This window comes from Tachysurus fulvidraco, chromosome 4, assembly GCF_022655615.1.
Source record: "Tachysurus fulvidraco isolate hzauxx_2018 chromosome 4, HZAU_PFXX_2.0, whole genome shotgun sequence".
Classification (NCBI taxonomy): domain Eukaryota; kingdom Metazoa; phylum Chordata; class Actinopteri; order Siluriformes; family Bagridae; genus Tachysurus; species Tachysurus fulvidraco.
In genome coordinates this window covers 9,352,935-9,380,145 of record NC_062521.1, presented here as the reverse complement: position 1 = coordinate 9,380,145, position 27,211 = coordinate 9,352,935, and the positions used below count along the sequence as shown (strand labels likewise).

At 38.2% G+C, this 27,211-nt stretch overlaps 3 protein-coding genes across 6 annotated transcripts; 1 reads left to right on the top strand and 2 right to left on the bottom strand.

The window, feature by feature from the left end:
* Positions 1 to 1,952: 1,952 nt before the first annotated feature.
* LOC113644963 (2'-deoxynucleoside 5'-phosphate N-hydrolase 1-like) lies at positions 1,953 to 5,971 on the bottom strand. Its single transcript, XM_027150153.2, has 4 exons — positions 5,700 to 5,971; positions 3,915 to 3,986; positions 2,955 to 3,065; positions 1,953 to 2,794 (listed from the first exon to the last, which is right to left on the bottom strand). The coding sequence occupies exons 1-4, from the start codon at positions 5,821 to 5,823 to the stop codon at positions 2,667 to 2,669; spliced, it is 435 nt and encodes a 144-aa protein (XP_027005954.2). The 5' UTR covers positions 5,824 to 5,971; the 3' UTR covers positions 1,953 to 2,666.
* A 98-nt stretch (positions 5,972 to 6,069) lies between these two features.
* On the top strand, positions 6,070 to 7,412 carry mea1 (male-enhanced antigen 1). Of its 3 annotated transcripts, none has more exons than XM_027150148.2 (4): positions 6,070 to 6,222; positions 6,384 to 6,673; positions 6,985 to 7,093; positions 7,178 to 7,412. In XM_027150148.2, exons 1-4 carry the CDS (start codon positions 6,093 to 6,095, stop codon positions 7,339 to 7,341), a joined length of 693 nt encoding a protein of 230 aa, XP_027005949.2. In that variant the 5' UTR covers positions 6,070 to 6,092; the 3' UTR covers positions 7,342 to 7,412. The 3 variants fall into 3 exon arrangements, with proteins under 3 accessions (XP_027005949.2, XP_027005950.1, XP_027005951.1); XM_027150149.2 differs by having other exon boundaries at positions 6,093 to 6,222; positions 6,314 to 6,673; XM_027150150.2 differs by having other exon boundaries at positions 6,143 to 6,284.
* A 665-nt stretch (positions 7,413 to 8,077) lies between these two features.
* On the bottom strand, positions 8,078 to 26,287 carry ppp2r5d (protein phosphatase 2, regulatory subunit B', delta). Of its 2 annotated transcripts, XM_027150147.2 has the most exons (17): positions 25,945 to 26,287; positions 24,912 to 24,995; positions 20,807 to 20,981; positions 17,447 to 17,646; positions 15,561 to 15,671; positions 15,104 to 15,196; positions 14,806 to 14,936; positions 14,583 to 14,642; positions 14,356 to 14,464; positions 14,043 to 14,096; positions 13,748 to 13,918; positions 13,220 to 13,347; positions 12,427 to 12,528; positions 12,189 to 12,261; positions 11,854 to 11,901; positions 11,576 to 11,689; positions 8,078 to 10,189 (listed from the first exon to the last, which is right to left on the bottom strand). In XM_027150147.2, exons 1-17 carry the CDS (start codon positions 25,969 to 25,971, stop codon positions 10,052 to 10,054), a joined length of 1,818 nt encoding a protein of 605 aa, XP_027005948.1. In that variant the 5' UTR covers positions 25,972 to 26,287; the 3' UTR covers positions 8,078 to 10,051. The 2 variants fall into 2 exon arrangements, with proteins under 2 accessions (XP_027005948.1, XP_047668010.1); XM_047812054.1 differs by lacking the exons at positions 24,912 to 24,995; positions 25,945 to 26,287 and adding an exon at positions 24,632 to 24,694.
* Between the last annotated feature and the right edge of the window lie 924 nt (positions 26,288 to 27,211).

Here is a 27,211-nt window from a genome sequence, read left to right as displayed (position 1 = left end):
TGATCTTTGCTCGTTGAACACGTCTGTGGACGGTAGCAATGGTCTTAAATTTTCTTCCGTTAACACACGTCATGAACATCAGACTTTGATATATCTCTTTTCTTTTAATAAAATAAAACACTCACGGACACCGGATTGACATCCCAGTGACTGCAATCAGATGGACTATAATTTGACTTTAAAATTAAATACTAATTCTAGAGTTTCACATACTTCTGCCTCTCACAGTTATATAATTTTTGAAAATTTTCCTGAATAATATTTTCTGAATAAAGTGAATATATTTGACTGATCTGTTTGGGTTCACTTTGTCTGCTTTTGTGAAAATCTGATGATGTTTTGGGTCATATTTATGCAGAAATATAGAACTCTCTAAAGGATTCACAAACTTTCAAGCCGACACTGTGTATATATACACACATACATTATATGGATAATTTTAACTGACAGATGTGGAACTCAATGTGTAGAGTCATCTGCTCTTCCTGCATAAATTGTATATGTTTAAAGGCTAATTACTTCTTACGGTTGATGTAATACTAAGAACTGAAGATACTAATATTAGCTTGTGGTGTCTACATTTTTCAAATGAATTTGATTTTTATACATACACCAATCAGGCATAACATTATGACCATCTTATATTTATATTATTATAACAACTCATATCATAACGATTGTGTTGGTCCCACTTTTGCTGCCAAAACAGCCCTGACCTGTAGAAACATGGACCCCACTAGACCCCTGAAGGTGTGCTGTGGAATCTGGCAGCAAGATGTTAGCAGCAGATCATTTAAGTCCTGTAAGTTGCTTAGGTGGGGCATCCATGGATTGGACTTGTTCGTTCAGCACATCTCACAGATGGATGGAGATCTGGGTCATTAGGAGGCCAATTTAACACCTCCAACTCGTTGTGCTCCACAAACCATTCCTGAACCATTTTTGCTTCTTGGCAGGATGTATTATCGTGCTGAGAGGCCACAGCTCTCAGGGAATACTGTTTGTCAAACTTGCTCAAATCTTTAAGCTTGCCTATTTTTCCTGCTTCTAACACAGCAATTTTGAGGAAAAATTGCCTAATATATCCCACCCACTAACACGAACCAGGATGAAGAGATAATCAATGTTATTCACTTAACCTGTCAGTGGTCATAATGTTACGCCTGATCAGTGTATCTTTGTTCATGATTAATATATACTTTTTTGTTCACATTTATAATAGCTTCCTTATAATAACAAGAACCATGGGCACAGTCTGGCATAGCCTCAGATTGTTGTTCTTAACTGACTGGTGTGGTACTTAATGTGGTCTTCTGCTATATCTGTTGTATTTTATATACTGTATATTGTTCTGCTGCCACATAATTGGCTGTTTTGATAACAGCATAAATTATCAGGTGTACATATGTTCATTTGAAAGTGGGCAGTGAATGTATGTTCATGTTCCAAGTTGATTAGATGAATAAATTGGTTTCAAATGAACAAGTCACAGTAAATTTACATTTGTAAAATTTACATTTCAAACTTTTTTGTACATTTACATTTAAAGGTTTTTGTGCCACTGAAATCTGATGGTTTCATAAACAGTTACTTTTGCTTTACTTGTCTTAAGCATAATAAACACTTGCAAAGATACTTTAAACTTTACAAAGATTTTCAGAGAGCATTTACCCTTCACTAAGTATAAGTATCTGTGTCTGAATAAGGTCATAATACGACAAACCTGAGTACGGTGAGTGGGGCCTAATCCTCAGCACAAGAGAGAATGGGTAGGATTGAGCACAAACAACCCACTACTGTTCTCTGAAGCCATCCAGTTTATTGGACTTTTTATCTGGAGCCCAATATCTATGAAACTATGAACTTCACTCTTTTCCAAATATTATAAATTCTGATCAAATTGTATACATCAAGTGCTGTGAGAAAAAAACAACAAAAATAAGGCACAAGTATGTGGAAAAATGAACCGTAACCCTTTATTATGATATTTTCTATCACAATGTTTGTAATGCTTGTGGAATCTTATTTTAAATCACCCATATTTTACAAAACACAAAAACATCACATGTCAGTAATTTATATAAAACTCAAGTGCCTCTGTTAAACGGAATATCTGTACTTACAGTACAAAAAGCATTCTAAGACCTGGATAACGGACTTGCTCATTACATTATGAGTGATCTACATGGCCAAAAGTATGTGGACACTTGACCATAACACACCATATGTGGGTCTTCCCCAATCTCTTATTACACAGATGAAAGCACACAATTATTGAGGATATGTTTGTATGCTGTAGCATTATGTTTCCCTTCCACTGGAACTAAGCGGCCTAAACCTGTTTCATCATGACAATGCGTCTGTGAGGCCCATGTTTTGTTTTAGACATGGTTTGTAAATGTTGGAGTGGAAGAACTCGAGTGACCTGCACAGAGTCCTGACCTGGGATGAAATGGACCTCATACTGTGTAACAGGCTCATACTGTGCTGACCTCACTAATGCGCTTGTGTCTCACAGTCCTCACAGTCACATTCAAGGTCTAGTGAAAATCCTTCACAGAAAATTAGACAAAGCTCCATATTAATGGCCATGATTTTGGAAAGATGTTCAAGTTGTGATCATCAGGTCACATCCGTTTGGCCATAGAGTGTTATTTAAATGCACATTAGATCTTGGTAAGTTCACCAAAATAATTCTCCATGATGCCTTCAACATCCTCTTCCTCATAATCCCGTACCTGAAAGAGAGGTCTGCCCAACTTGCCCTCAGCACGCTGTATCATTGCAGACAGCACTATAAAAAAGAAAATAATATTAAAAACAGATTTTTTTTCATATAATTATACACTAAACTGTCAAAATGTTGGTCTGGTGATAACTGGAGGCTAGAGAGACAGGTGCTAATGAGCTGTGAAATAGGCTGAATTAACAATGTAGTATGCTAATTAACTTGCCTCTCCCTGAAGAGGGCCGGAAAAGGCAGAGAATCGGCTTTTTCATGGCCATGGCTTGACCGATTTCATAACCCACACCAAAGGATGGTTGGGTTACTTCAGCAACAACGACTGGGAAAGTAAACAAAAATGGTTATTATTATTATTTGATACAATTCTGCCATATCCCATTATAGTGTAGAATTTTAACTGCACAATTAACTCTTTTTACCAGAAGCAGGTTTCGGCCCGTTTTGGGTGCTCCTGTGTTCAGGATCTAATTTATTTGCCAAAGTCCCCAATAGAAGTTAATGGTTTATATAAAAGTTGACACTCATTATTATTACCTAGCTTAGAAGGTTAAGAATTTATCAACATCATTATGTTTGACTATCCAAAAGCTACAGCTATCTATTTTAGCTATAGATATCTCTTATTATGAAGAGGCATAAACTGTTTGCCCAGCAGGGGCCTCAAAACTCTCCCTTTTCTCATCACCCTGCTCACCAGCAGCTAAACACAGTCTCGTTATACTTTTAGTATTGATTAATCTTATAATAGACAAATAGATGGCAATCAAATAGCATTTAGTCCATTGTAATTCTGCTGGCCATTGTGATTTGCCAGTGGAATGAGAGAAAGGGTTAAAATAATGACAGATAACTACCGGTTATGGTAGATATTTAATGAAGAAACGGGAAAACACCATTAAATGTTCATTAGTCTTCGCTGAGCCTCAGGTTCCATAATTATCGACAATTGTGATTGTCGATAGTTCAGTATCAATTTCCATATTATAATAAGTAGGATTAGCATGATGGTGCTGCACATGGCAGCCACGATGCCTCTCTCTCCAGTTGTCTTAGTGTTTGTGTACTGGAAACGTATAACAAACAAATTCCTTGTATACGCAAAAATATAAATAAATAAAGCAATAAAGCTCTTTCTGATTCTGATTCTGAAAATCAAAACCAGTCTCACCGTCAGACTGAGCCAGCCACTCCATATCACGGTCATAGATAGCCTCGTCTCCACCCGATACAGCATCTTCACCTGAGTCAGGAGCAAATCAGGGTTATTCATTAAAACAATAGTTCAGCCTGGAGCTTTTGCACTGGAGCTAGGTTTTTTTTGTACAAGTTTTGCACTGGAGATAAGACTGTTAAGGAATAAGAAACACCTCAATGTGAGCATCATGCAGATGAATAATAAAATAAAACCATGTCAATTATGTCATTTCTCAGTCTGATATTAGTAGTAAAAACAATAATATTTTGTGCTATCTTGTGCTAACAAGCAAGCTACAGTTACTCTCAATACCTTCAGACATCACGAATATTATAAGAAATAAGGCAACAGAAAAAGAAGTAAGTCTGTTTGTAAAAGATGTTTCATTTAAACTGGAAAATGAGTGTTTATGTACATTCGCATGTCAAGTTTAACTGACCTTCCCCTGTCGGTGATTAGATGGTATTTACTCAAGGAAATATTACAATACTGCCATAACAGAACACAGTAAACGTACATGTGTAACAGTTATGGTCTCATTTTTTTTGTTTCTGAATATCTCTACTGAATATCTGAATATCTCTACTTACAAAAAGCATTCTAGTGCTGGATAATGGACTTGCTCATTACATTATGAGTGATCTACACTACATGGCCAAAAGTATGTGGACACTTGACCATAACACACCATATGTGGGTTTTCCCCAATCTCTTATGACACAGTTGGAAGCACACAATTATTGAGGATATATTTGTATGCTGTAGCATTACGTTTCCCTTCCACTGGAACTAAGCAGCCTAAACCTCATGACAATGCGTCTGTGAGGCCCATGTTTTGTTTTAGACATGGTTTGTAAATGTTGGAGTGAAAGAACTCGAGTGACCTGCACAGAGTCCTGACCTGGGATGAAATGGACCTCATACTGTGTAACAGGCTCATACAGTGCTGACCTCACTAATGCGCTTGTGTCTCACAGTCCTCACAGTCACATTCAAGGTCTAGTGAAAATCCTTCACAGGAAATTGGACAAAGCTCCATATCAATGGCCATGATTTTGGAAAGATGTTCAAGTTGTGATCATCAGGTCACATCCGTTTGGCCATAGAGTGTTATTTAAATGCACATTAGATCTTGGTGAAAATAATTCTCCATGACTCCTTCAAAATCCTAAAAAGGAAACCACAATTGAATTCAAAAATCAGTTACTTTTTGAATTGATAGTCTTTAGTAGATTAATAAAAGACCCAATAAATAGTTGATGTGTTGCTAACAAACACTCTACAGTTATAACTAATGACATCCTGATTATCAGGAGAAAGAAAGAAACAAACAAAAAACAGAAATATTATAGAAAGGAAACAAGTTATCTAAAAAAGTCATACATGGAAATCAAATGGATATGATTCAGCTATAAGACATCTGACACAAACATCTGTTTATGAAGTGTAACCAATTTAACTTTAAGTGCTTTATCGTGGTCAGAGTCACAGAGACTTTATCTGAATCAATCCCACAATGCAACACGAAACTACTCCGGTTGCTATGACGATGTTTAACGTTATTATAGAGACAAAATGTACATCGAGGCCGGTGTTTACTGATTTATTCACGTAGTTATCACAATATTAAGTGCACAGTGAGTGAATAAGACTGTTGTTGTGATGATCGTGTGGTTATAAACAGAGTGGATGCTGTAATAAAGCTGTGAATGTAATGTTTAGTATCCTGGATGACATTTAACCCTTAGCTCTATTTACCTTTCTCTGATACATCATCGTGGCTTAAAACCTGTCCGTAGGTCTGCAGTTTCTGCACGATTTTTTGATAAATCTTCACATCCTGCCTTCCTCCTCTGATACTTCCACAAAAATATATATTCATCCTGTGCAGTCTGAAGAAAAACTTAAGAAATTAAAACGTTCTTTCCGACGGTTAGTCTCCGTCCTGCAGGTTTGTTGATGCGCCCCCTGGTGGTCATATAGCGCCATCGCAGCACATTACAAAGTATAAACAGCTGGAATCCTTTTTCATTACAAAATACTGATTTTCGTCTAAAATGTAATGTTAGAGATACATTAAACTGTATGTTGATTAATACGTTTGATTAATTTATACCTTTATCAATTTTTTTACCGTCAGTAAGTGGCGTCATGGCACTTCCGCTTCCGTGCGGAAGTATACGGTGCGTTTTGAGCTTCAGCCGAGATCTTAAGTGTTTGTTTATAATTGTTTGTTTATACACAGTGAAGAAAGTGTCGACCGTGGACAGCGTCGATATAGGTATAAAATGATATAAAATCAGCCTGTTGTTTAGTATTTCGATGCTTTTTCACTGCTATTGAGTAAGTTGTTTTCTTGCTGTTCGCCATAGCAACTGCTATAAATGACGTGGTGCTTCACAACGACCCTGGGTTGAGTTGTTGTGTATTTACTGGCCGCAGGAATAGCTTTGAACCCGTGGATGGAAGTGGAGAGGACCCTGGTTATGGGTCCAGAAAGAGTGTTTCCGAGCTCGGAGGAGGATCTGGGACAGGAGCGACTGGGGGAGGAATGGAGCGGTGAGGACGGTGAGGAAGAGGACGGGGCACCTGGTGAGGAAGAGCACAACAGCGCAGGTTATTATTATCAACCACTGAACCAGGAGCCTGATGGTGTCTCCAACACACCGCTGGATCAAAACGACACGACGCCACACGCCGATCAGTTGCAGGAGGTGCAGGACAGAATAGAGGTAAAGTGTCAAGCTGCAAGTTTACTCAGATACCTATTCATGCCATTTATTCTTCACGCTTGCTAGATGTTCTATTCTATCTCTTATTTTGACACTTGAGTAAATAAACGTTGAAGAATGTTACAAACTGAAAATGTACTGATGAACGTCAGTTTTTTTATATGACAGATATTATGTTCGATATGGTGTTATTGTGTGGAGAGGTTGAAATGAAAGTAACAGACAGAATAAAGTGTCGTACTGTGTTTTACATGTTTATGATAGATGTTTTATAGCTGTCCTGGTCAGTACCGACGGTTCTGTTCACACAGGCCATGGGCTTGTTCCTGCCTCAGCCACCAGCTCCAGACAGCGATGAGGAGGAGGATCTAGAAGCTGCTGCTGCACAACACAGCCATGCGTCTATTCCTATGGATCCTGGTAACGTGCACTCTGATAAACTCAACTGAAAAATACCTAGTACTGATCAGTGTTCGATAATGTTTGTTTTGACACCTTTCGCAGATCATGTTGAGCTCGTTAAAAGGACCATGGCAGCAGTGAACTTGCCATCTCTGGGGATCCCAGCTTGGGCTCGTGAGATTTCAGATGACCAGTGGAAGGACATGGTGCAGCAGACTCTCCAAACCCGGCAGAGCTCAGGAGGCCTCTTACTGCAACGCAAATGAAATGATCTAAAAGTCTTTATCCTGTTCTCCTTGCAGCCCATGTTTGCATCCCCAATAAAGCATCAAAAGAGCCTGTAAGGTCATGTGACTGAAGTGGCAAAGAATAATTGTTTATTATATATCGTATTTGTTTAAAATAAATGTACTGAAACCATGATGTAAAGGGTTTGACATATTTCAGGATAGTTAGTGCCGCCTAAAGATTCCCTCATTAATTTCATTGAATCGCACTTCAAAATCAAGACCACTTAATCTTTCTTCCTTCCTTTCAGTATCATCCACTTCAGTTCCTTTGCATATTTTTTAGACATTTTAGTGTTTAGTCCTATAACGACGATTAATGAAGTTACTTTTCTTCAGCTTATTGATGCATATGTCCTTCACATTCACAAATGTATTTTCTTTCATTTTATTTTTGTTCTGTACATACATGAACATCTGTACAAAATATGACTTTCATAGTATGTAATGCTCTGCCTAATTAAAGTACAACATATGTACATATGACCTGGAAAGCAGCTTCAGAGTAGTGTTAGACGAGGGGTGGGGAGGGTGGGGTGAGGTGAGGGGGGTTGAGGGTGGAGAGACCCATCCGTTCATACATTTCTTCTACAGCATGTGAAAGTGCCAGACAACAACCACATGTCCGGTCTACAGCTAGTGCCAGGTAGACTTCAGGAGTTTTGGTGTGGAATTAAACTTATGTTCCATTGAAGTGAACTGAAGACTCTGGACATAGATATCTGAGCTAGTTTATTTAGCCAATTATATTAGGTACAACCTTTTCTTTATCATCAATCATTAAAGATAACTGATTATTTAATGTGTTGTAGCAGGTAAATGGTATAGCCAAGCATCAACAAGTGTCTGGCAGCCAATTTAAGGAGTGATTTTTCTCCCAGAATGAGTGATAATTCACTGCAATAGACCAGAGGATACTGTTCAACAGGTGAAGGCAAATGAAAGAAAACATGATCTCAGTGAGGTGGAAGAAAACATGGTCAGGGGATATGTCAAGCAAGGATGCAATCCTAAGCAATATACAGAACAATATACAATTAACAACTGCAGTCTGCCGGTTACCCATATACGCACTGCTTGGGGAGTTAAACAAGCAATTCTTGTACACTTTACTGTCATAATATGGATTGAATAGCATTCGACCAAACTTTTGAAGTGCTTCTTTCCAAAAATATTGCTTAGGCTCCTTAAGAGATGCATAACTTATTAAAGTAAAGTTCTACGATAAAAGGTAGAGATGAATGGACATCCCTCTGCTTACATTGAACTAACCTTTCCCACTTGACAAGGCAGTTGAAATGAGGTTTTTTTTTTAACATCAAACTGTAAACTCGTAAGACAAATATGATGTTTACAAGGTTAGGCTAGAAGATAAAAATAGCAGTTTAAAGGGAATTGTTAGGATTTCTTGGTAATCCATTTCTTTAAAAAAAACAAAAAAAAACAAATTACAAATATGTAACCATACATCATGGATCCATGTATAATGATTGGTAAGTTATGGACACATTTTTGAGGTACAGAACATTGAGATACAGCATTCTTCATTAGAATGATAATGAAATATGGAATGGTCTGCTGGTGTTTTTGGAGGTCAGCATTTGCATTCAACACCTTACAGTGTTGTGTTCTCAGTTCACCAGTAAGGCAGGAAACAGACTAAACATTAAATCCGGTGTTGACAGTCAGCATAAATGTGACTACAAGCATAAATAAATCATAGCGATTCTGCCATGTGGCTACTGCACAGCAAGGCTTTCAGTGCATACACTTCAGACTGCCACTAGCACATGCATCTTGACCAAGAACCGTGGCTAATTCCTTTATGTCGGCCACTGAAATGATGACACAAGCCTGAACCTATGACATCTAAGAAGGAAGCATGATGCCTTGTCTTGAGGTATTTTTCCATGTACTTTTAGACAATTATATTTTACTTTAAACTTATTGCAAGAAGACACCAAAGTATCAACAACCAGGCTATACAGGACACAAACACCTCTACAGATCCTGTAGACTGCCTGTGGTATAATTTGATAGCAATTTTACATTCATGTGCATGACACTGTCCCACAAGAGCAAGGCAACATGATCCAGAAATAAAGACCTACACTCCCTTGTCCCTAAACCTGGCTTAAGCAAATACACCGTCATTGTCACAAATATGTGTTGCTTGTAATCTTATAGGCAACACAGTCAGTTGCCTAAATGAATATAGACGTACAGGACCAGTGAAGGGAAGAAGCAATAAAACAGGATGAAAGCAGGGAAAAAGAGGTAATGAGAGTAAAATTACACTAAAGAGGAAACATTATTTTGAAAAATAATTATGGTAGTACAATTCAAATACTGTTTTCCATGATTGTTTTCTGATTTGGTGTTGGTATGTTGGAATGGCAGAGGCTTGGGGATGGTGGTGGGGGGAGGGGGTGTAGTAGAGACAACGAGAAAGACAAACACAGAGAGATGGGGAGGAAGAGTGATGGGGAGAGAGAATGGGAGCTCTTCACAATTGTGTGCTGGCCAACATTTTTGAAGAAAGGCCTCTCCAAGAAGAGAAAGCGAAGAAGGAAAGAAGCAGAGACAAAAGGAGGAAAGGAGGGGGAGTATACAGCAGGCGACATTTCTGGACAAATACAAGTGGGACAGTCTAGGCATGGTGCAGGTGACTGGTTGTGGTGTTCCCCAGTCAGAGAGCTTCCTGATTTGCAGTCAGGTATTCTTCTGCCCGCTTGTGGGCTTCCAGAGCCTTTATAGTGTACACATCTTGTGGCAGCTCTGACTTCCGTCGCATCAGCACCTTGTCCTTCTTTATGTCCTTCGTTCCCTGAAAGAAATTAGAGTTTTAAAGCAACTTTGCTGCTGCCATCTCTTTCTCTTCCCCACCTCCTCTTCCAAGCTTTCCTCTCCCACCAAACACATGGACCCTGCGCTGTTCTAACGCACCCAATCAGTTTGGTTAATTGTAAAATATCTGTACTGTTAGAATCAGTGGCATGCATGTACTTGGTCTTAAACATTTTAAGCTATTCAGGTTTCATCATGTGTGTGCATGTGCACACAATACAGTAGACCATGTGCTATACAAATATAATCCACACTTGGGTAGTGTGATATGGCATAATACAAAACAGAGTCTGTTGTATGCTATTCCTATTAAGAACATTTGTTCCTATTATCACTCACATTATAACAGTTATGTCATCAGTTCACCTTCCTCTCATAATCTCCTCTTTCCTAAAGATTCACTCATGTCAGGAAATCAATTGTGATGACAAACACTTCAGCAAAATATTTCCATATCAATGATTATACATATTCTCTCTCTCTCTCTCTCTCTCTCTCTCTCTCTCTCTCTCTCTCTCGTTCAATAGAGAACAGGAGAAAAGAAAATAATTTATGATTTGCCTTATATTATGTGGAGAACCTGCCATATAATTCCCAGTGTATGAGCTGTTGCTATGGAAACAATAAGGATCTTACAGCTGGGATGTTTATTGAACCCCATCATTTGTGTTACAGACAGATCTATTGTTAGACATGATGCTATTTAAAAAAAAAAAAAAAAAAAAAAAAAAAAAAAAAAAAAAAGATGAACACACCCCTAACATGAGATTTGAAATGTACTGCTATAATTATTTTAAATATGTTAAGAAAGAGTTCCATATATTTTATCCTCACTGAGCACTTTATTAGGAACACTATACTAATACTCCCTTTTCTTCACAAAACAGCCTCAGTTCTTCACGGCATTTTCTACAACATCCCAAACATGTTCTATTGGCTCCACACCCCTAGACTTAAAGGGCCATCGAATGTCATGTTCATGAATCCAGTTTAAAAATCATGCTAGTCCATGACAGTTGGAGTCCATCTGCATCAAGTACTGGTGTCTTGTGCATTCTGAGATGCTTTTCTGCTCACCACAATTGTACAGTGTGGTTAACTTTATCCTGTCTGTCAGCTTGACCCAGTTTGGCCATTTCTCTGTTATCCTCTCTCATCAAAAGAGTTCTGCCTAGCAGAACTGTTGCTCACTGGATGTTTTTTCTTTATGGCATCATTCTGAGGAACTATGGAGACTGTTGTGCATTAAAATCCCAGATCAGCAGGGAAAAGAAAATCCAACCGGCCTGTCTGGCACTAACCATCGTGTCATGGTTAAAATCACTGCAAGACCAATGGGGGAGCAGATAAGCAAAATATATCCCACCTGCGAGGCCTCAGATTCCACAGTCTTCTTCAGCAGCTGGATATCCTCAGCAGTGGGAGTCTCTGTCTCCATGGAATAATGTGGTATCCCTTGGTTTTCATTATACATTATATACTGTTTATGTACAGACAGAGACAAAAACACTTGTGTTCCACATGACCTTTCATGTAACAACTGTACTAAACAGATCTTTAAATGTCCTTTTCAGTAGTGATGTTTACCATGATGCAGAAATAATTGAACTGCATGAAATTTTACTGAAAGGAGAAATGACTGACCGCATCCTTAGGAAGTCCAGGTCGAAGACTAGGATGGATCTTCGTAATCTGCCAAAAGGTTATGGCATTTTACCTTTTTAAATTCACTCACACAGACTAAATATTGAAAAACCATAAACTGTATAACTCTTTAATCAGTTTTTCTTGGACTTCAATTGATTTGTTTGTATCTTTAAGATTATACTGTAAAATCACCAGTGTTTAAAGAAAATTTCTTACAATTCATGAAATGAAAAGTACTGACTGTATAGATTCACTCATTTATCAAAGATAAAACAATAACCATAAATTATGAAACCACATCAATAAAAGGCTCAAAGAGGCTCAAAGTGTACCTGAGGATTTTGTTTAGCAAGCTGTTCAATCTTGTGCCAGATCTCTTCCCGCTCCTTAAGTTTGTACTTCTCCCTATGAGGGTGGAAAACAAAACACTTTGTTTCACTCTGTGTCAAAAACAGGGATTCGTATCGGAGCTCCCTACACAACTTAAGGTCTGAAAAATTGTTGCAGAGACTCTACATATTTCTCTTTGCCTTTTCTCTTTTCCATTTTCTAGTTCTCTTCACTCCTTACTTTTGCTTCTCGGCTTTGTACTGCTGTGTGCAATCATCGAACAACTTCTGGTTCATCTCCATAAAGAGCTTCAGAGCATTGTAAATAAGCCCATGGATTGTCCTGCATTAAAAAAAAAGACTACTGTTACTATAGGACAACAAATACACTGGCAATATAAGAAAAGCCATTCATTGGAATCCACATGCATGCATTTTTTTGTTTTGGCTGCACACTAGGAGGTCTTCACGGGGTCCACTTAGATCCGAAAACCCGAGGTCCGACCCGAGAGGGTCGGGGTCCAAAAGTTTCAGTGTGCCTCGAACGCGGGTCGGGTATAATAATAGTGGCATCGGGTCTCGGGTAATTTAAAATTAATGTGTTTTGTGTTTAATGTGCATCGACTCGAGTACTTTTCCAACCTCTCCTCTGTTTACCAAGATCGCTTGCGACATGTGGCTGGCGACGTGTGGCTGGCGGTAAGCTCATTTTTGTTGAAACAGACCTGTCAATCAATTTTGAATCCACGCTGTAGCAATTACTTTAGTATAGAGTTACGCAACCTTCGGGTCCAGTTGGGTTTAAAAAAAAGCCAACAGGTCGGGTCGGACTCGGGTCTAATTTTTTCAGGTTTGTCTCGTGTCGGGTCTTTCTTAAAATAAAAAAAAATATATTATGCCCGTCGGGTTCGGGTAAAAAGTGATTCGGGTCGGGTACATTTCTTTAGACCCGAGAAGACCTCTACTGCACACATATGAGAAAATCAGTCCTATGTTCAAGAGCAGTAACAGAGCCATTCCTGTGAGTTTCTTACTTGTTCCAATGACTTTTGGAGTTCTTATAAAGAGCAGGGAACATGATGGGGAGGATTTTGGCAGCATTGTCACTTATTAGGCTCATTATATACTCGTTGTTCCAGTAATACAGTGCCCTCTCAGCAACCTGAAGCATAAAGGGTCATTTTAATGAAGAATGTTGACTCTAACAAAGCTTAGATTAGTTGGGCTGGACAGTAGAATGCAGCAACGTTTGATCAACACTTTCCTTCCATAAAGGGTACATACAAGAATATTATAGTAGCTTTCTAGTAGCTTTCTAACTGGGCACTCCTAAGTTGATCAACAGCCAACATTTAAACAATATGGACTCACAGTTCCTGGACAGCAAAATTCTAAACAACGTAGCAAGGTGTAGGATGTGAAATATGACTACAAATCTGGTATAATCATATAATCAACTAAACAGAATTGCACCTATAGATCACTGAGCAAGTATACATGCAGCTGGTAACAGTATTACTTCTAGAAATACACCCTGACTGGTACGTAGCGCAATTGCTTACCTGAAAGTGTGGACTTGATACACACTTGGCTAGCTGTCTAAACAGGGGCTCCATAACTTTTACAAACTCTGAAGGCTCAATGACATCCAAGATTTCCTCCAACTCATTCAGGAACATCACCTCTTTAGGACTATGGGTCTTGGGCCAGAACTTCAGGAGACCCATTATAACCTGTTGCATAAAAAGGTATAGATTGATATAATAGGAAGGCACTAAAATGTACATTCCCATCAAAACAAATTTCTAAATAGTCATAACTTGTAATGATTAGAGTTGTAAAGGCTGTAGCACTTACTGGTTCAGTGAGACTGCTGTCTTTTTCCAAAAACTGAACAACACAGTAGGCCAGCTACAAGGAAAGGTGGGAAAAGAACCTTATTTAAGGCCCCTGAGGAATTTGTGAATACCATATTTATGTTTCTGCTCCAAGACAACATGAAAAATTATAATTAAGTTTAAACCAAGTTTGCAACTGAAATCGAAACTTTAGTCAATCATAAGAGCGTCTGTGTTCTAAAGGAAAAAAATAAAGTACAGTATCTTAAAACGCTCATCCTTAAGGAGCCATCAAATCTAAGTCTACAAAAGTGACATTGATAGAAAAATACCTGAGGGTGATAGACACTGAGTGACTTGACCTTGTGCAGTGGTAGGAGCACTCGAATCAAAAACATTTTGTGCTCCTCTTTCAATGGCAGAGCAAAACCATTAATTATACTGGAGGAAGAAAAGCATACATGTTCTAGTCATGTGACATACCAGGTCCATTCAATTCAGTGTAAAACAAACCTTGGGTCTGATTTGTCACCGCAACATGTTTAATGTATGCGCTCACCTTCCTAGAATTTCCAAGAGCTCTGCAATGCCATTGTGATGCTCTGTTTCATATATAAATCTGCAACAAGATCACAAATCTTTACACTATGCAACGACTAACAATAGTATGAAGTATTTAATGTGTTTAGACTGTAAGAAGCATTTAAAAATACACCAAAACATATATAAATCTCACAAAAGAGAAGACTCACATGATGTATGCATAAAGATACACAATTTACCTATAGAATATGTTGTTGATCTGTCGACGAATGTATGCTCTAAGTCCCAGAAACTTGCCGTAAATCCTGTGTAGGATTGTTTTTAAAAAGTCCCGCTCTCTGGGGTCTTCACTGTCAAACAGCTCCAGGAGCTACAAAAGGCATTTGCATGTTTGTCATGGTACAATTTAAATTGATAGATAAAAAATTATAGCTATATTTAGTATGTGATTTTGTGCAGGATTTTATAAACCATGAAGCTCCAGAACTGAAATCATTAGAATTGAGTGTAATGAAGTATGCATGAATAGATACTTACTGACAATACAAACTTTTGGTCAATGTATTTTTTGGCGACATTAGGCTGGAAATCAGGTGACTCCAGAAACCGTAAGAAGAATTCATACACCAGCTAAATGAGCAGGGAAACAGTAGGAGACAAAATCAGTCAGGAATATAACCAAATCTGGGTTTTCTGGTAAAATATTATTACTCCAATACAGAGCCCTGCTCTCATTATGAGTGGCATGCTTATGGCTTGTCACGATGCATCATGGCTTCTTAGGACACACCAGACAGTAGAAACACAATATTTTTCCCCCACCAGTATTTAGTCCCCACTACTATTCCCTCTCACTTCACTATCAGGGCAAGCTTTTATTTGATTGTTTTAAAGGGTAACCACAAATGCAGCAGCCCATTATTCACAAAACAGCCGGTAAATGTACTAATTCTTCAGTGTATTATGCTGAGGTGGAACAGAGCACCGCACTCACCTGCAGATGTGGCCAGGCTGCCTCCAGTGTTGGCTCATCCTCCTCAGGATCAAATTCTGCTCCGGTAGGATTGGAAGAAGGAGGCAGGGTCCTAAACAGGTTTACTGAAAACTACAGCAACAACAAAACTGTATACATTAATATCACAATCAATACATCTTTCCTATTATATATGGCTATAACAATAAGTACCACATGTCTTTCAGTGCTAATTTCAGCAAACTCAAGTAAACATCTTCACCCTAATATAATGGGACATGATAACACTGGTCACAACTTCATGTCATTCATGTCAGCATATATGAGTACAGATACTCTAAAAGGGGCAACAGTGTTGATGGAGGACCATGTCATTAATATTAATGAGCCTCGTTATCTCTTCATTCCCTGAAATGGACATTCAACTACTTACATAAGGCACAAAGTTTGGATGTGGGAATAAAAATAAATAAATAAAATAATAGTAGAAAAAAAACAACAAAAAAACAACTTGGGCAAAGATGAAAGGAGAAAGTGATATGGGTTACTGAACTAGTTTATATAATCTTGCCTCCTTAAATCCATTCATGTAGGTGTGTGAATGTTTTAGAGCAAATCAGATCGGATGTTCATATAGATTCATTCGCAGGTAACGCTTTAAAAATTTCAAAATGCACAAAAGCCGGATTACAATGAGAATGAAAATAAATAACTAAGATGACTCATCAGTGATCATCACTGAAGTGATCTCTTTATGAAACATCGTGTAAGAGGGATAAGAGACTATACCTTATAGGACTACAGAAAGGTCCTAGAAAAAGGAGCCACGTTGCCATGGAAACAGAATTTTCAGGCAAACCGTCTATGTATAAGGGCGTAATTGCAAAATGATCAGTCCACGTCACACAGAACTGAAACATGGTGGATGACATGTTAATTCTAATATAAACAGTGCACAAGAGTCTTACCTGCTTGATATTTATTAATCTTAATTAAGAAAGTGTGGGCTTGTGCCTTAAAAATATTCACTAAATAACATTAAAAAAAATTTAATAAGCAAACATTGTGGTTTAAAAGTTATTTACTGTATATGCTGATGATAGCTGAAGTTATAATCCACCTAATACTGCAGACATGTCCAACATTGTTCTGTAGATCAACACAGAGGGATAACATGACAAAGCTACACAAGTTTGTGTACACACACGCACTCCTTTGCGGTCTGAGGCAGATAAAGATTACAGTGATTGGGGATTTCATAGCTGCAAATATGAGGCCTCTTTCTATAGCGAAGGATACGAGATTAAAAGACACCTCTAGCATTACAGTGAGCAGCCTGAATGACAGCAGACGCAGGGAACAGAAAACGACTTCTTGAGAGTGACACAAGCTTGTCCAGAGAGATAATGCTTATTAACCCCGTTTCATTTTTAATCTTTCTAATACGCACCTTCTGTTTTCTTATATGCAGCTAAGCCTCTGTATGGATCATATAAACACTGTCGTTATTAAGTTTCAGTTATACATTTTAATCAATTCAGGCAATGCTTATTTTTGCTGTATTCAAAATAACTGCTATTCCTTCAAACTTGAATTTTGTGAATACATTCACCGCTACTACATTAGCACATGATGAATGTTCAGTTTGTATTTTTCTCATATGGGGTAATGCAAATTCGCAGTCGAAAAAATGTGTAGTTGAAACAGCGACTAAACATTTCATTCAACAGTTAATGGCAAGTTAATGAGTTGTATAAAAGAAAAAAAATGCAATGTGGGGTGAGCCAACTTGTATATGAATCTGAAGTAGGATAAAACTTCTAGTGGCACAGAACGCTAATAGACAGGTGTGAATTTCCAGTGTCCTAAACATGTCAGAATGTACACGTAGGTGCGGGTGCTCTCACCATAATGACAGCCTCGGGGTAGATGCATTCAGTAACTACATCACGATTGTGTGTGATGTACTCCACCATCTCATTCAGTCCAGCACGCTTCACCTCCTTGTATTTGAGATCACTGAGAGGATCTGTCACAAAGTCAAACAGTACACAGCACTGGCGTAGCTTCTGAACGAACAACTCTTCCCTGTCGATGGGTGGAGCATCTGGAATTCAAATAAGAAGGTGGTTACAGATTTTTATTCTCGCTTACTCACTCACGCCGACCAGGTCCAAGAGTAAAAGCCAGTCAAACAGACCTATACAAATTATTACTGATCTAGCCAGCAAATCTTAGTATTTTAGTAGCCAAGTGGAGAATTAATCCTCAAAAGTAATCAGGCATTGCAATCAGCTCCTTTCTGGCAGCCTCTAGGTTTATGTGAACCAACCACAAAAACCTACATGATAAGTGAAATGGCCAGCTAAAAAGAAATTGAGATCTGGTTTAGGCTTTTACCTCCCTGGGATTTGGGTGACAGCCAAGCACACACAACATTCGAGTTACACAGATTCTCCCTTTTGTGAAGAGCTGACAGGAAAGCGAATAACCTAATTGACGTAATTGTACAGCTTGTCTAAACTTGGGTTCTGATTACTAATGTGGCTTGTGTTCAAATTCTAATTGCATTTTGGATCATATAGTGTTAGGACACTCTTGTGGTTGTGTAGGATCTGATCAGGAAAAGGAGGATCTCAAGTAAAGGTTATTCAAAATTATTGCTTGATTTCACTAAAAGATAATGATGGACTAAGTAGTTTGGGCCCTAAATAAATAAATAAAAAGCTACGACTGTAATGTAAGAGATGCATCAGAATAATAAATAAATATAAAATAAATTAATAAAATGATAAATATACATACATTACTTATATTAATTACTTTAACTTTCTAAGAATTAATCATCTGAGCGAATAATATCTTTTTTTTGGTAATTACTGTAGCCCTAGGGAAACCCAGAAGTCAGCATGACCTCAACTTTAAATGAAGAACAAAAAGCCCCAAGGAACATTAACATCAATCCACTTACATTTTACTTTAATTAAAATAACTTCTTCAAACTCAAATTTGTGCTAGGACAATCTCATGAAATACAGCAGATTCCATCTAGAAACCATACAGAATTTTGTTAACCCAAACCCATGGATTTTACAGCTAGAAAATAATTATAACATATATAAAACGAGGCAGACAAAATCTTCAGTTTAAATTCATTACTTCAGCATCTGTTTTAGATTAATTACCTTGCGATCAGCGACTATAAATTCTTCCTCCGAGATCAAAGATCAGAAACGCGTTTGCTTGCCCTATTTTCCAGATATCACAAGTTCAAATCCTACCAAAGAATCAGCCAGTCGTACAATAGAGCGGAACTGAATGTGCTCCAAAAGCAACATTAGCCAATCACGTATTAGCTCATGCATGTAGAATTGGGAGAATATCTCTGTCCTCAGAGTGTGAGACACAGCAAAAGCAAGAGTTCGAAAAGAAGCAGGAAAGCACATTAGCCTTCACCCTCTCAGACGTAACTCTTGTATATGGAACAGCTGGATGGTGAAACATGGCCAAGGCTAAAATAGAGACAATTTTTGATGTTGAAAGAAGAAAATTTGATCAACTCCCACTCAATAACCAGGGGCTCATGTGATGATGTCTGCCTATACACAACCACAGACCTGACCCAGTTTACTGCTGAACGGTAATCAGTCGGTCATGAGACTGACCCTTCATACCTCCAGGGCCAAATGAACTTTCATAACCCAAGTAACAGCACAGATTCTCCTTTCAACAAACACAACGTCGATGAATCTTTTCTTCCTATACACACTTGGCACCACTGATACCCTGTATAAACATATGATGCTGACAAAAACACAGCTGCGCAAAAGTATATTTCATACAGAAAGACACAAAAGCAGGAAAGAAAAACCTTGAGGCTTCCTGTTTGCCATGACTTCCAAAATCGGTGCCAGAATCCTAACACAATTCATGAGTCAAAGTGTTGACAGAGCCGCAAACAAAACTAATGTTTTAATGTTTACTCACATGTAAAGGTTTGTGTGATGTGTACCTATTTTAGAGTGACTTATAACTTGTGTGGTTCAAGATAATTTATTGATCCCTGATGGGAAACTGCTCATCTGCATGATCTGTTAAATAAATATGCATCACAGCCTTAAGCTAAAAAAGAGCCATGCTGTATAATCCAGGACAAAAATTATCATCAGAATGCACAGACAGCTGATGGCGTTAGGGCAGTACTAGAAGTTAAACTGAGATAATTATTAATGTCTAACAACAAAAACTTCAGACACAAACTACATCTTGGTTGATTTACTACACTTCACGTGTGGGATCATTGTGCATTTGTGGTTTTGGCCAAACTGACTCTTTCAGTTTTCATGTGTGAGGAGGGAAGATAATATACAGTATTAACACGGGTCCTACTTCTTGCCTTAGCATAAGCTTTTCTTTTCTTTCTTTGTTTTTATCCTGCATGTCAATGTTAAAACCGCTTTCTACGAATGTCACACATGCGCACTGAACACTCCCTCCGCCCATATTGAAAAGACACACCCCTTTCTGCTCATTGGCTATACGTTAGTTTTGTTTTGCGGCCCAAAGCAGTTTTCTGTAGCATTTCTCAAACAACTGAGACCCTACCTTTAATGTAAATTTGCAAATTGTCTAAAATAAATATCTTGCCATGCCTTGACCATCCTACTAACAAGGGAATTGGCCATTTCTCCCTTTTTACCCATCACTCAATTACCAACATGAAGCAAAGAAAAAAGTAAATAATAAATCAGTGTAAACGAAGCTATGGAACACAGTTCTCATTAATACTGCTCATTGAACAGGTTTGTCTTATTAATTAGTGCTCTCATACTAGTGCTCACAAATGGCGTTTTTTTACCTCATGTTTATTCACGTCTTGCGTATCCAACATGGCAAGCAACAAGCATATACAATGAATTCATATGCTATTAAGACTCCTTACATTTTACTTTTACTGTGTTTCACAACATACCCAAATCACATGGAAGGAAAAGGCCAGTGCTAAGGGCTATAAGGGTTCAGATATAAGAATCTAGTTTTTATTGCCTGAGAGATGATAAACACAATGTAATGTTACAAAACTTGATAAAAAAAAAATTGTGTTTATGCGTTTTCATTAGTTCCAGAACTACAACAAATCTGTCTGCAGTAAAACTATAACTTAGAACAGAAAGGTGAAGGGGTTGACAAAAAATATGAAAAGAGATCTTATAACACATTTCCCTCCTCATCCCTGGTGTAGGGAGGACACATAAGCACCAATGTACCTTTAAGGGCAGGAAGCTTCTGCAGCTCACGGTTCTTGCTGAGGTTAAAGCGAGAGGAGCTCTGGCGGCGCTCTTTTTTGACAATCTGTGGCCCACCTGAGTACTTGATTTTGTTGAGCTGAGTTGGAGGTGGAGTGCTGTTGCTAGGACGCTTGCTGGCTGTCTGCTGCTGCGTCTTTATAAACACAGACAAAGCAAGCGTCAGTATTCATGAGAGGTTTATACTTTCAATTCATCAATCCAGCTGCAATGCTTCAGAGAAAGAAATTTACTTAAAATAGTTCAATAGCATACGTGACAAAACTCATCTACCCACCATGTAAAAAGTTTTTTTATTTATAAATTTTTGTTCCAACACTAAAATGTATCGTTTTCATCTTACATTATCATGCACAACCTCTTATAAAATGTGTAGAGACATTTTAAAGGCAAAATTTTGCTCTGCTTCTTCAGTTCAATCCGTATATTTTGTATGCAATATTGGTCATTGCTTTGTAAGGGCAACTCCAGCCATTTAATTACAACTGCTGGAATTCTCAGATGTGCCCAAGTTTTAACTTTCTGGCTGATGTCCTGAAGTGTTGCTTCAGCAGATAATCCTCCTTCCTCAAGACACCATCTATTTTATGAAGTCCACCAGTCCCATTTCCAGCAAAACACCACCAGCGCATGATACTACCACCCCCATGCTTCTCAGTTATGACGGTGTTATTCTGTTTAAAACCTTCCTCCTTTCAGCCACCTCCAGCTCTATGAATTTTTATCTGGAGTGCATCACAATCACAATGTATCAATGTGGCACAGACACGAAATATATGTCTACAGAAACCTTAAAATGTCACATTTTAAAATGGACACCAAATATTCTCCGTTTGTGTAATATGCATGAAAACAAACAAGGTGTATAGTTACTAGCACTAATCTAGACACACCCATTCAAAGAGCACAGTATTCATACGGCAATGATCTGTGCAAACACGACTGTCTCTGCAGTGGAATTCTACCTTCCTTCCTACGCAGCCTTCCTCAAACAAAAAGTATGAGAAATGTTAATAAATTTAATGTTTTATGTGAATGAATGAACAGGATGGTTTTCACAACAATGCTGTAATAGAGTTATGTCTACATAATCTAGGGCAGAAATGTTTGCGAAAACCTTTAAATGTGTTTTAGGGACATGTCTGCACATCACCAAAATATTGTTTTATTACTAAACACGTTTAAAATTGATTTTTCTCAACAATACAAACAAACATGCATGTTGCTTACATATTATTGTAGCAGAAATTGTAATAAGATCAGTAAATAGGAGCATCTCTTAAAGGCATCAGACCTCTAAAGGTTAAAATAACCTCTGATGTGAAAGTAGACTTTCATACTAAGCAATACGTTGCTTTGCTGATCTCTACAAAGTAGATAAAATCTTATTATTATTATTACAAAGATGTTATTATTTTATCTACAAAGTAGCTAAAATGTTATCATCATCTATACAAAGCTTGTATAAAGCCTAGCACCTCAAACAGCCAATTTTCAGTCTGATTAGTGTGTTATTTCACTTGTGCTTATCTAGTTTTACCTGATGCCTCCTAACGTTTTCTTCTGTTACTACTATGAAGAAAAGTGCTAGACTGTGCACAGTAGCTGTTACTACATTCCCACAACAGACAAAAACTACAATCCACATGAGCAACATGTCACTTGCTTGTGTGAAGTTAGGATAAAGCTAATCACTGAAACTATGTTTAGAGGAGCATACAAGGAGCACATACATATTGCAGAATGTCAGGGAGATCTAATGCTCAAAACACACACACACACACACACAAATGTGTTTAACTATTACTGGCAGAAACTTGACACCAGGAACTGTCACATTACATAAATCACCGTAGCATTATACAGCTCTGGGATTAGTTAATGAATACAGGTGAATAAACCAACACTGTGAGACATGTCCATGGTATGGAACAGTCGGCCATGGTGGCTCGGTGCGCATGATAGCGTCGGACCTAAAATAGTTACGATCAATAAACTTCACCCTGTGCAACATCACCCTCTGTGTTCCTTTTGCTGTCAGCAATGTCACTTAAACACTTGCCTCAGATCCAGGAGATATTAATACTTGTTATACAGCACAGCAGTTAGTTAGTAAATCCATGTTCCTCCTTCTGTTGAAGGAGTCTGATCATTTCAAATCCTAGAGTTTAGAAAACTTTTTTCCAACCAGTGACTTAATTTCAGACAACTAATCCAGACATGTTGCTTAAATGTGAACCATAATATCTTGTCTATTTATATACAGTTTTTTAGTTGAACTTTCCACAGACAATAACATCATATAAGCCATCATGTTTTGTGTAGTTTCTAAAGTTTACATTTAACCAACTCAATTCATTTAGCCAGTCACATATGCTAATAACAAACTCCAGCCCACAGTGCATTATATACATATAACCGCACAGTCTGGAGAGCGTTGATCTGCATATACCACAAAGGCTTGTCAAAAAGTAAAATGTTTAATATATGAATGAACAGCACATTGAAGGGTTTACAGTTAAGAGTTAATTTGTCAGGGAGCATCTGAGAAACAAGTTCGTTCCTGATATCACTTACGTTTCAAATATAATAAACAGTCATTCCCTTAGCAGCCTCTCCTTTTATTACGGTCTCAATCTCTCTGACCGTCAGTATTTATAAACCTAACACACAACAGACTATCATTTTACTGACACACAGGCAAGCACAAACTCTGACTTTCTTGTGCTGGGACACCTTGCAAAGCACCGTGACTGATTAAAGTATTATCATCTAAAGCTCCTTCCATAAAGGCTAAATAAATGTCACTAAACCTCATTATAGGAGTTTCTCTTTCTTAAACAACACTTTTGTTTATCCCTTGATTATTAGTCTTGGATTACATGCCACTTCCACACTACAAATCCCAGTGCATGAGCTGTTACAACAAAAACAATAATGTATTAGAGCGCGCTCATTAATATAAACCTATCCTTCATTTAACAACCAGAACAAGTGTCAGAGCCGTATGGTTACACAAAAATAATGTACACCTGACCAATCAGATTTAAGAACTCAACTGCACTGTGGTAAAAATATATATATTAAAGATCATATAGACTGTATTATATAGATCTTACAATACAAACATGAATGTAAGCACAAATCATTTTTTGGCAGTTTACCAAGTGCTGATGTGTTACAACAGATGGCAATAAGGGCTGTATCAACAGTGTTATCACGGAGTTACCGCATACCCTGGTAACACCTCTATGCCACAACTACAAGTACTGTGTACATGGCATTTTGCAAATCTTACCTAAACTCAACAATGTAACAGTCCAGTTTCTGTTAGTCCATTACAACTGTGGGCTTACAAGAAGAAGAAAAAAACACGACAACTGTGGGACCGTTTTAAGAAAATACACAATTCATAAGCACCATATTACTGTTGAACAGCTATTCCCAAATATTCTCTGAACATAATGTGCAGTAAAGATAAAATATTATTATTATTATTAATATTATTATAATGAACAATTTTCTTTTTTGTACATAGGGAACAGCCTCTTTCCAGGCTCTCACATGGGTCCTCTGCTCTAGCAAGCCTCTCCCTTCTTGATAAAACATGTTCCAGTCTGGATAGAGATCAAGTGCTCTAATGGTCCTCTGTGTAATGTTACAGATTCAGACAACAAGGCAGCTTGATCAACGTTCAGTCGCCAGATTCTGCTCTTACTGTCAATGTTATAATGAAGCGCTCTCAAAATACCACCCAGAAAAAAACAAACAAAACAGATTACTAACATCCCTGATGCATTTAAAGGGTACAAATCCCAGCTGTCTTCCAAAGCCAAAGCACAGCAGGACATTACACTCACTGCAGCTGCAGGCAGAATAATAAAAATTATCATTCATCAGAATTTCAAATCAAATTCAAACTTTATATATATATATATATATATATATATATATATATATATATATATATATATATATGTATATATACACATATATATACATATATATATATATATATATATATATATATATATATATATATATATATATATATTTTTTTTTTTACCTCGTCTGAATTTTCAGTCCCAGGATCCTTTCCAGCGTTGACGTTATTGTTTTTGCTGCTGGATTTCACAGATTTTGGGGAATCCTAAAAGAGGAAAATAAAATTATATATATATATATATAGATTTTTTTCATTCACTCAAAAGAGCAAAGACACATGACGCGCGCATGCGCACTGATGTGATACTGGGCAGGTTTTAACAGTACACACACCCGCATCAGTATCTAGTGATTACACCCATCACTTGGCACTAACACCTCTGTAACACTGCGTTTTCATGTACAGGTGTGTGTGCATCTCTACAATCTCGCTTGACAGCTTATAAAATATACATATATTACTTATATACTTATATTACATGCTAGTGTAACTAGCTGTAGATGTTTTGCTTGTGACTAGAAATGTACACAATGTGTGTTTCAGCGACTTGTGTGTAATGTTACTTCTGCCTCAGTGGTTTGTTATAATATGGAGCTATAACTGGCTTCAGGAGGACTGCTGAGGAAGAAGCCAGCAAGGCTACTGACAATGTCACAAACACAGAAAATCATTTCAGGACGCTGTAAAAACGTCCCGGTGATCACACACCATCATCTGCCATCTCACACGTACTAATCAAACGCCCAGAAACCTACACAAAGTGACATTTAAGCGTCCTCCTGCCTCCAGAAACACAACAGTGATCACTAGCTATAGGCGGATGGAGACGTGTAAAGGAAACGAGCTTCTCGTTAGGAAGAGAAACGGTGACACTAGACATTAGGTTTGTGTCGAATGTTCTAATAAATTACGACGTACAGCAGCACTGCGCCTCGTATTGTACCGACAGCACGGAGGTCGGTCTGAAGCAGGAGATTTCTGCACGCTAACATTTAGCTTTAGCTCATTAGCATTAGCCAGATTAGCTCTTAGGCCTCGATACGAACACTGCAAGCTGCTGGAGGGTTTGCAGGATACGAGGCACGGGAACTACCGTCATGTTTGACTTACTGAACATCTGTTTTCACCTTTGCGACACAGGAAAACAACTTACCTTTTCTTTTTTCGTTTTATTCGGCATTTTGCGGACGCGGTGTTTGGTGCCCAGTAAAATTATTTTCCCGCACTCTCGAGCGCTCAGACAGTCAGGGCTCGCGCTGCGTTCTCAGGCCCAACTGGAAGCTGATTGGTCCGTTAGAGACGACACGACCTGGAAACAAGCCGACACCAGTTCACTATTGGACTCGTTTTTCTGAATTACAAAGGGCGGAACACTGCAAATGACGCTGACCACAAGTGCGTTATACTACATAGTTTATGAAATTATACAATTACGCTCGCCGTGTGCTGTACCCTGCACACCGTGCTGAATGACTGCAGCACAGCGCCTTATCGCTCTTTATGACATTTACCTGCAGGGGGCGTGGCCACAGGTCCCACAGGGACAGCCTCGTACTCACCCCACAGAGACAGCCTCGTACTCACCCCACAAAGACAGCCACATACTCACCCCACCGAGACAGCCACGTACTTACCCCACAGAGACAGCCACGTACTTACCCCACAAAGACAGCCACATACTCACCCCACCGAGACAGCCACGTGCTCACACCACAGAGACAGCCTCATACTCACCCAACAGGGACAGCCTCATACTCACCCCACAGAGGCAGCCTCATACTCACCCCACAGGGACAGCCTCATACTCAACTCACAGAGACAGACACATTCTCAACTCAGTCAAGTCAAGAAGCTTTTATTGTCATTTCAACCATATATAGCTGTTGCAGTACATAGTGAAATGAGACAACGATTCTCCAGGATCATGGTGCTACATAAAACAAAGACAGAGCTAAGGACAGTGCAAGACAAAAGACAGTGTAAACAAAAAATACAAGACATCACACAAAAGACAAATAGCACTGACCAATGTAAATACTGTATGTGCAATCGATAATATGCGTGCAGAAATACTGGAATGAATTATTCCAAACAGCAATCTTCTGAAATGTTAGATAGCATGTGGAAAGAGCAAAAAACAGTGTGTAAATCAGCATGTGAACAGTTTTGATGGATGTATAATGGAAGAGAGTGTAATTGGTGTAGGTCTGTGCAGTCCGTACAGTTGATGTGTATGTGTGTTGCGCTCGGTACATTCTTCATTACATCTGAGAAACACTTACTGAAGCAGATTTTGCTCACTTTGGTTTAGGTTTTTAAGCATTGAAGGTCCAAAATCTCATTGGATTGCCTCTTATAGATACATGAGGCCAAGAGATCTGGATACTTATGATGTTGACTATTATAGGGCCAAACGTTTA

Coding starts and splice junctions, on each gene's coding strand:
- LOC113644963 (XM_027150153.2), bottom strand. CDS start 5,823: ATGAATATATATTTTTGTGGAAGTATCAGAGGAGGAAGGCAGGATGTG. Junction 3,987..5,699: donor CGATGATGTATCAGAGAAAG/GTAAATAGAGCT, acceptor CTCCTGACTCAG/GTGAAGATGCTGTATCGGGT. Junction 2,795..2,954: donor CCGGCCCTCTTCAGGGAGAG/GCAAGTTAATTA, acceptor TCTTTTTTATAG/TGCTGTCTGCAATGATACAG.
- mea1 (XM_027150148.2), top strand. CDS start 6,093: ATGGCACTTCCGCTTCCGTGCGGAAGTATACGGTGCGTTTTGAGCTTC. Junction 6,674..6,984: donor AGGTGCAGGACAGAATAGAG/GTAAAGTGTCAA, acceptor CTGTTCACACAG/GCCATGGGCTTGTTCCTGCC. Junction 7,094..7,177: donor GTCTATTCCTATGGATCCTG/GTAACGTGCACT, acceptor CACCTTTCGCAG/ATCATGTTGAGCTCGTTAAA.
- ppp2r5d (XM_027150147.2), bottom strand. CDS start 25,971: ATGCCGAATAAAACGAAAAAAGAAAAG. Junction 12,529..13,219: donor TCCAAAAGTCATTGGAACAA/GTAAGAAACTCA, acceptor TTTTTAATGCAG/GACAATCCATGGGCTTATTT. Junction 11,902..12,188: donor TTGCTAAACAAAATCCTCAG/GTACACTTTGAG, acceptor ACCTTTTGGCAG/ATTACGAAGATCCATCCTAG.